Source organism: Quercus lobata, chromosome 6 (genome assembly GCF_001633185.2).
Source record: "Quercus lobata isolate SW786 chromosome 6, ValleyOak3.0 Primary Assembly, whole genome shotgun sequence".
Lineage (NCBI taxonomy): Eukaryota > Viridiplantae > Streptophyta > Magnoliopsida > Fagales > Fagaceae > Quercus > Quercus lobata.
In genome coordinates this window covers 45,682,597-45,691,584 of record NC_044909.1, presented here as the reverse complement: position 1 = coordinate 45,691,584, position 8,988 = coordinate 45,682,597, and the positions used below count along the sequence as shown (strand labels likewise).

General features: G+C 34.4%; 1 protein-coding gene and 1 long non-coding RNA gene across 3 annotated transcripts; one reads left to right on the top strand and one right to left on the bottom strand.

Annotated features, from left to right (window-relative positions):
* Positions 1-2,349: 2,349 nt before the first annotated feature.
* Positions 2,350-5,758, bottom strand: LOC115949752 (F-box protein At5g07610-like). 2 transcript variants are annotated; one of them, XM_031067037.1, is made up of 2 exons: positions 5,643-5,758; positions 2,350-3,824 (listed from the first exon to the last, which is right to left on the bottom strand). In XM_031067037.1, the coding sequence occupies exon 2, from the start codon at positions 3,795-3,797 to the stop codon at positions 2,679-2,681; it is 1,119 nt and encodes a 372-aa protein (XP_030922897.1). In that variant the 5' UTR covers positions 3,798-3,824; positions 5,643-5,758; the 3' UTR covers positions 2,350-2,678. The 2 variants fall into 2 exon arrangements, with proteins under 2 accessions (XP_030922897.1, XP_030922896.1); XM_031067036.1 differs by having other exon boundaries at positions 2,350-3,808; positions 5,643-5,755.
* Positions 5,759-6,350: 592 nt separating this feature from the next.
* Positions 6,351-8,378, top strand: LOC115993671. The gene is made up of 3 exons (XR_004093045.1): positions 6,351-6,928; positions 7,718-7,897; positions 8,037-8,378. It is a non-coding gene; the product is annotated as an uncharacterized LOC115993671 (long non-coding RNA).
* Positions 8,379-8,988: the final 610 nt, after the last annotated feature.

The following is an 8,988-nucleotide window of genomic DNA, read 5'->3' as shown; positions in this document are numbered from 1 at the left end:
CCTCTCACTAATTGAAGAGTAGCATATCCAAAACTAATATAACAACAATGTTACCGTGACGCGACGTGCATATCTATAACACCTCACAAAGCTAACAATAATAATAGCATAATAATCATATATTAATAATGATAATAATCGGAGTATTATACTTAGAGATTCAACCTTCTTTTTTAACCATGAGTACTTTTTGATTCTTAAAAAAATAACCTTTACTTTTTTTTTTTCAAGTGTCGTACAAATAGCTTGAATCTTTTCTTTTTTCTATTTTCTTTTTTCTGAAAATAAAAACTCGTACAGATAGCTTGAATCACAAATTTAGTATTAACGCTGTTTTATAACGTTACAAAATTGTACATGCATACCTTTTTTTTTTTTTTTTTAAAGAAGAGTCTATGCATACCTGATTGTAAACGTTGATATAGCAAGTGCAAATTATAGTTAATTATTATATATCAAGGGAAATGAGGACATAAAGGAAAATTTGGCACTTTTGAGTGCCGAATTCCGTTGCAAAATGTCACAATTCGTCAAGGGATACTGAATAAAAATGATAAATGAACATTCAAGAGTCAATCACAAGCCGACATACAATAATATTTTAATTTAAAGTAACACACACTTAAAATTAAAACACTTTGGTTGATCAAATTATGCCATGTGTCCATTGGAGAACAAGATTTAAAGCCCCTCCATTTAAATTATGACATGTAGTGCTGTTAATCAAAATCAATCATGTGTCATTAAACCTCCTCAAGACTGCTTTAAATAGAGACTCTCATAAGTCTCATAGGAGGACATTCAAAAGTCTCCACTTGCTGAAATGAAGCTCCAAAACTACCTAGAATTTCAATTGTCAAAGCTGAATCAAGCTCCAAGGTCTCCAAAAACTCCAAGGACTCCAACACATTGAAGTTTCAAAGGCTGCAAGCTCTAAAGTCCCAAAAAAACTTCCACCACAAATCTTTGAAGATGAAAAACAAACTTCCACCACAAATTTTCGAAGATGAAAAACATACATAAAGAACATTTAAAGAATACACAAGGAATGCAAAGAATGAGAAGTCTCTAACAAGCGCATAGTTATAGATTCATCATAGTTTCATTGCAAATACCTTTCAATTCATCCTCCTATCAAAGTGGAAGACATTTTGTGTTCAAATCAAGATTGCAACGGCACAATTTTTGAATCAAAGATTTTTCCAAGGAGATGGAATGCTTGTTGCTTTTGGTAAAAGGTACTTTCCATTGCATCAAGACCCAACAACCTTGACCTCATAAAAAAATAGAATTAATATATATCTTAATAATCTTGATTATATATCATAAATTTGTGCTTTTATATAATAAAATTTATATACTATATATCATGTTTGGGCAAAGTACATGGCTCAATATACTTATGTATGTGTCATAAAATTAATATGTTTTTGTCACATGTCTCACTAATCATTAATATAGTTTTAGTTTATTTACATTTTAATTTTAATTAAACTATACATCTCACAGGCATGGTACTAATAATTAGACGACAATTAAATATAACTTTTCGAGATTAGTAGCTCCACTTACTGTGTTTTGGGGTAGTTTCTAGAAGCAAGTTCAGGAAAATAGTAACCTTCAAGGAAAAGCTAAATTCTTAACGCTCTCACATAATCAAACACACTGATTAAGAAAGCTAATGCCAAGCCACCAAAAAGTAAACGAAAAGCTTAAAAGCTAATTTTGGATTCCCAATAATAGAGTGAGGGAGGCACGTATTGGATACGCCTAAAAATAAAGGGAAAGGTGCTTTTTTGTTTTTCTTTTCTTTTTTTGGGTCCTGAAAAATGCTTGCTTATTGCTAAATTAGTCCCAAGCCAAGCTATTATTGGTACTTTTATTTTATCCCATCATTTCAAAATGAAAACATAAGATTCACATGGTAGACAAGTGATGTGGTCCACCATTCTATTAAAAAATTTTGACCTGTTTAAAATTGTTAGTTAGAAAAAAATTTTTAAACAGAAATTAACTACTGACTCAGCAATTTTAAACAAGTAAAATTTTTTAGTGAAATGATGGACAAATGACGTGATCCACAAGAGAACTCTATAATTTCTCGTCATAAACCTTGAGAAATCGTTTGATTCATTGTTAGACTAAAGGCCAGGCCACACACCCATTTTTTGGAGATTCCATACAGGTCAGTCACAGCTCCAAGGCTGACAGGTGAGAAATAAAGGTCCAGGTAAACTGAACAAATTTCAGTAAATTGTTTCATCCAGTTGATATCTCAATTCCAAAACGAAAATCATAATATGTTTACAGTTTTGTACCAAAAAGACCGAAAGTTGCAATAGATGTAAATCAGTAACACAGTCAAATCTGATAGCTAAATAAAGGTCCAGGTAAACTGAACAATTTTCAGTAAATTGTTTCATCCAGTTGATATCTCAATTCCAAAACGAAAATCATAATATGTTTACAATTTTGTACCAAAAAGACCGAAAGTTGCAATAGATGTAAATCAGTAACACAGTCAAATCTGATAGCTAACAACACAATAGCCCTAAATTATTTCACTGACTACTACATAATAAACCATTTACAACCCAATGTAAACTGCTCGGTGTGTCATATTATGGCTAGACAGTGTTGCAAATGCTGTAAACACGACATATAAGAAGACAGTCCAGCTAGATTTCAACAAGGCCATTCACATAACCAAAAAATCTCACATCATTATCAATTTCACAACTTAGGCGTCCAAATTCTTTAGTCTTCATGTCATATGTATGAAGTGCTCTGTCACAGCGAAACACAATCACATCCCCACTGGCAAAGAGAACAGCACCCTGATCATGTGCTGAATGAGTATAACTAGGAAGTGCACCAAGTTCTGACCTGTCGCTTAAATTGACATGAAGTTTTCTATCCCAAGCCTTGACTCTGCTGTTCATCCCCATTGTGTTTGTGTAGGAATTAGACAGCACATTCACAGTTAGTGCCTGACCATAAGCACTAGTCACAGTAAGCTTCCCATCCATCACACCCAAGCAGCCATTTTGAGAAGAATAGAGGCGCTGTGTACGCTCCATGGTGAGATCAAAAAATACAATCCCACCACCACCCATCTTAGAGAGCCAGTATACAATTCCATTCACATGGACACCTGAGCAAGGCATGAACATTGCACCACCAAAGAACATCTCGCGTGAAATTGTCCAAGATCCTTCTGAAGAGGAATAAATCTCAAATTCATAAGCATTATCAAAATCAGCAGATGGAAAAGCACAAATGAGCTTGTACTCAGCAATGAAGTTGAGTAAAGATGGTTCGAAGATGAGTACGAGGGCAGGGTTAGACCCATGATTAGCAGTGGGTTTAGGGAGTTTCTTCCACTGCTTGGTAGCAGGATTACAGATATAGTAGGGTTGCTCGCCAGTGCGACCCTGACAGCAGAGTAGGCCATTGGAAGAAGTCCTGATGTCAACCGGTTCAGGCAAAAACTGCAAAGATGGGTCTGGAATGCCACATGAATTTGGATCAAGGGATATAAATGAAGGTGGCTTTGACTGGGATTGACAAAAGAAGCCCATGACTCTATGAAAATTATTTGATTGATTGTGTGCAAAGAAAGGAGTTGAAATCTGGAGCTTCCAGTCCCTACAAACCCCTTTGAACCTGAACAGTGATTTAGCAGGAAGGAAAGGGAGGGCGTGCTCTCGTATTATGTCTTTGAGGTCCATGTATATCTTGTTGTTTCTGTTCGCAATGAACTTATTTGGTCTCCTTCCTTGATCCATTGAACTCATGATTAAATTTCCTATTCAGTAGTTAAACTGTATCAAGACATCAAATTTCTTTGTAAGTAGAATTGAAAAGTATCTAGATAAAATAAATCTATTGAAAAAATGTAGAAAGCAAACACTAAAATTTTCAGATCCTCAACACAGATTCAGTTTTTGGTTTTTCACTTGTTTCAAAATGCTTAATTTAGATGCCTGAAAAATTCTAAATCAATAAATTTCTCAATTGCATCAATGTTTACCGCATTTACAACTATAATACCATCCTACACAATAGCTAAACTAATAAATAGCTTAAGGTAGGTTTATCTGCATGCATTGAAAACAAGTTTGTGAGTGAAATATTGTACAATTTAATCCTTATTGTGTTAATCTAACCTTGTCATGGAAACTCATTAGTCATTATTAGTACCCTTCCAAAGTACAAACTAACAACTTACTAATGATGTGGATGAATCACAATAAAGAAAAATACATTTTATCTAAAAGGCTATATAATCTACAATTTTTCCATGTAAAACTCCCTTGACAGCAATTATATTTAAGAGTTTAACAAATCATATTGCAATTGTCTTTCTTAGAAAACAAATCCTTTTTTTTTAAAATTAATGGAAGCCATAATAAATACATACTAACAAACCCAAATTCAATTCTCATTAGATAAAAATTTTCATATAAATAGCAATTTATAAATACCAAAAATAACAAATTTATCAGATTCTTCTTGTAATTATTTGGCTGTATGTTAGTCTAGCCCTACCCCCAAAATTATCATCCAGTCTCACCAAATACTAAACACATTTTGGGCTTGTAAAAATAAACAGCTATCCATTTGCATGAAAAGCCAAAAAAAAAAAAAAAAGGCTAAGAATTTGTATATCCTATCCTATATGTTAGCGATGGCAGTGGCTAATACTAGGAGTAAGAAAGTAACACTAATTAAAATGTTACAAGGTTGGTCTTATTTCCACACCTTGAGTGGTTGCTTCCAAACATTTTGCTTCCACCATAAATGGTTGATCTCACATTGCGAAAGGGCCTTGAGTGGAAATATGGCTTCCTACTTAAGTCCAAACACACACACACACACACACACACACACACACACACACACCTTAAGTCCAAATTTCACACACATTTTGTGGGATCAGACAGCTTAGTAGAAGAATCCCACTTTCCTAAATTACACAATTTAGATGCTTTCATTAAGGAGACGCACCGCTTGCACTTTGCGCTTCCCTTCTTAGTGGGTTCATTGTCCAAGGCTCCAAGCCAATCTAGCACTATTGGTGGGTACTAATACTATGTACCCAAAGGTACTAGGATTTTATTAAATGCTTGGGCTATACACAGGAACCCAAAGATTATAAAATTAAGCGCACACACACACCCCTAAGTCCAAACAAAGTTACACCTATAAGACAAAAGCAAAATACCCAAACTTAAAATCACACCCAAGAAGAAAAATCACTGAGCAAAGTCCAATGCCAACTAGTTGGTACTGTCTAATTCGAGTTTTGTTCATCTCTATTCGTAATTATCAGAAACAATAAGAATGTTACTGTTTAGTTAACCTTTTTCCTTCGAATTCTCAGCAACCAAACATGCCCTAGTAGTGACTACACTGATAAACAGATCACATCTACACAATCAGATAGTAAAGTAGCGAAGATCATACTGGAAATTCAAATAATTTTCGTGAAGAAAAGGGAGCAAAATGCACAATCTTGATCTGAAACTAAATAAGCTACATAAACTCGCTGATCACGATTAAGGATGATCTATAATTACAGTAATTCTTTTTATAATAAAAAAATGTTATAAATTGGATAATGAGTTTAAGGATTATACCTTAAAATTTTGATCGGCGACAGATTTTGATCGAGACGGAGAGAGAGAGAGAACTGAAGTGGTCTAGGTTCCACTCTCGTACTATATAAAACCTAGAAAAAGACCGCAACTTGACTCAGTTGCTGAAAGGAGATTGTTTGTTTGGGTGATGTAATCTAATAAGCTAGTCTAGGAGTAGCACAATCCTAGTCCAGCACTATCTACTATAGGGCTGTCCAACGGGTTCAGGACCCGTTCAAACCGCCCGAATCCGACCGACCCGAAGCCCAACGGGTCGGCCTGAAGCCCTTGGCAGGTCGGGTTCGGTTTCTTCTCTCAGGAAACCCGAATATTCGGTTCGGGTTGCGGGTTAAGGGTTTAAAAACCCGTACAAACCGACCCGACCGAAGTTTTAAAAGAAAAAAAAAAATTCTGAACCAGGGGCAGATCACGTGAACTGAAGACTAAAGAGGAGTGGACTGATAATTGACAAGACTGAGCACTGTTGTTTCTGCCTCATTGAGAACCACACGGCTCCTGTGCACCACAAATTTCTTTCCACTCAAAAAGTAAACATCAAATCACCAGACACCAGCTGCCCAAAGTCTTCAGAACGGCTAATTGCTAAAAAATTCAAACTAAACTCTAAGTCTCAAAAGCCTAAAATTGTAACTAAAACTCTAAAAATCTAACCTTTCCCTTCATTCTTCAGTCCGGCCTTCTCTCTCTCTCTCTCTCTGTAAGTCTCAAAAGCCTAAAACTAGAAGCCTAAAATTGGAACTAAAAATCTAAAAGCCTAAACTTTCCAAAAGCCTAAACTTTCCCTTCATTCTTCACTTCAGTCCGGCCTTCTCTCTCTCACTCTCCAAGTCTCTTCACTCTTCTCTAGTCTTCGGCCTCACTAACTCTCTTCCATCTTCACTTTCCTCTAATTCTCTTCAGGCTTCACTCTCTCTCTCTCTCTCTCTATCTCTCTCTATCAGTCGGTCCAGCCCCAAATGGCTAGTCGGCTACCCTTCAAATCAAACTCAGATTTGATCTTTCCCATACCTCTGTTCATGAATCATAGTTTAGGGTTTCAAGACTCAACTTGGCTACACTTCTCAAAATCAAAATCAAAATCAGATTTTCCCTCATATCTCTCTCTTATAAATTGGACTTTTACCGAGTGTTCTACGTTCTCTCTGCTCTCTAGTCTCTCTAGTCTCTAGTGATTTCAAAATCTCTTATTTTTATTTTGAAACAAACAAATCCCTTTACTCCTTAACACTCAGCCTCTCAGACTCGGCTTCCTAGTCTCAGATCAGGTAAAGTTTCTTCCTTCCTATTTCATCCCTCTTTTTCTGTATTTTGTGTTTGTGATTCGGCAAATAAAGAGGAAAGCTTGATGATTTTCAGTCCTTTGTATGGTATAATCCGTTCTTCATTGATGCTAGAAATTGCTAAGCTTTATTTTATTTTATTTGTTAATGTTGTGATCTGCTACTTAATTGCATTGAAACTCTTGTTTGCAATTAGATTGTTAAATGCATTATAAGGAATCTAATTTTCATTTCACCTTGTACAAATATGTGTTCTTTAATGTTGTGATCTGCTACTGAGTGTTATTTTCATTCCGCAAATATGTGTTATTTCCTCTTTTTTTGCCCAATCTGGGTTTATCATTTTGTTAGTGCTCTGTGTGTGATTTGTTAGTGCTCCCTGGTTTTATCATTTTCTTGCATTGACTCATTATGGTAGTGCTCTGAGTGTGATTTGTATCTGCCCTATTTTATTCCTTGTTTTGTTTGTTTTTTTTTTTTTAATGATCAATATACTTGTATCTTCACTGTAAAAAAAGAATATGAACCCCTATTTTAACAAGATGAAATCCAAACACATTTTCATTTTCTTATCTGCCTGTTTTATTCTTTGTTTTGTTTCGTTTTCTATTATCAATGTACTTGCATCTTCACTGTATAAAAAAGAAAAAGATGAGCCTCTATTTTAAAAAGATGAAATCCACATTCTTATTTTCTTATGTGATTGTATTTTATTATTCGTTTGATTCATTTTGCTTTCTTAACTTAAAATTTTGAAATGTTAATTTTATACAGGAGTTGAAATCCTAGGCTTTTTGCTTCCTTTTCAAGGTTAAATCCCTGATAGCTAAGAGTTCTTTGAGGTATCCTTTCTTTCTCTTTTAACTTCTTGTTATTGTTTGTGTGTTACTTTTATGGTTGTTCAAGCTCAAGCAAAGGTATCTCAATTAACATTGATGACTAATCAAAAACTGGGTAAGTTTCTGCCCTTATGTTATTTCTATTGAGTTTGGTTCTGCTTTCTCTATTGTTTTTTGTTATAACTATTCTGTATTTGTTGGTCTTGTCCTTATATTTTTTATTGATAAATATCTTTTTGCCCATTTTCTTGTAGGAGGAAGGACACACATTTTGTATAGGAGGCAGATTTTTGGATGCAATTTGGAAGTTTTTTTGGACAGTGCTTTTCTAATTGATAATTGATAAATTAACTCTTGCTTATAGGATAGAAAACTTATTAAGTTTAATAGGCTTTCTTTTCTATAAGTCATGGACTAAACTCTATATAGTAGTTGCTCTTTAAATGTTTTAGAAAAGCTATTTTTTGGAAGTTTGTAACTAATTATAACTAGCTATTGCTTTACACACTTTCTGCCTTCTTTAACTCTATGGAAATATTGCAAGAGATGCTCTTATTATCTTTTGTTACCACACTTGTGATGTGGTTGTGATTGAATTATTTATTAAAATTTGTTTGCTGGTTTGCTGGTTTGTTGCCATACTTGTGGTGTGGCTGTGATTGAATTATTTGTCAGAATTTGTTTGTTGGCTTGTGTTAGTTGTGTTACATAACTTACATGTATGAGTGGTTGGCACAACTTGGTAGGTTTAATAGGCTGCCCAGGTTTACATGCAAGTTATGTATTGTGAAGTTTTAACAGGGGGTTTACATGTTGAAAATTTTTCAATGTATAGTGTTATGTATAGTGTTATAGGCATTTTGAAAAATTTTGTATAGTGTTATGTATAGTGTTATGTATAGGGGGTTTACATGCAAGTTATGTATAGTGTTATAGGCATTTTGAAAAATTTTCTTTGTATTGTGAAGTTTTAACAGGGGGTTTACATGTTAATGCCTATAAAATTTTGGGCCTCCTCTTGTGCTTTTGCTGCCCAGGTCCTATAATGTTATAGGCATTTTGAAAAACTTTCTTTGTATTGTGAAGTTTTAACAGGTGGTTAGAAAGTAATATCATGTGTTTTTTATGTGCTTGCAAATTGCAATTACTCAGGTTGTGTTGTTATATATTTACTGTATTCTTTTGTCATTAGATGTGAGCTAGAAA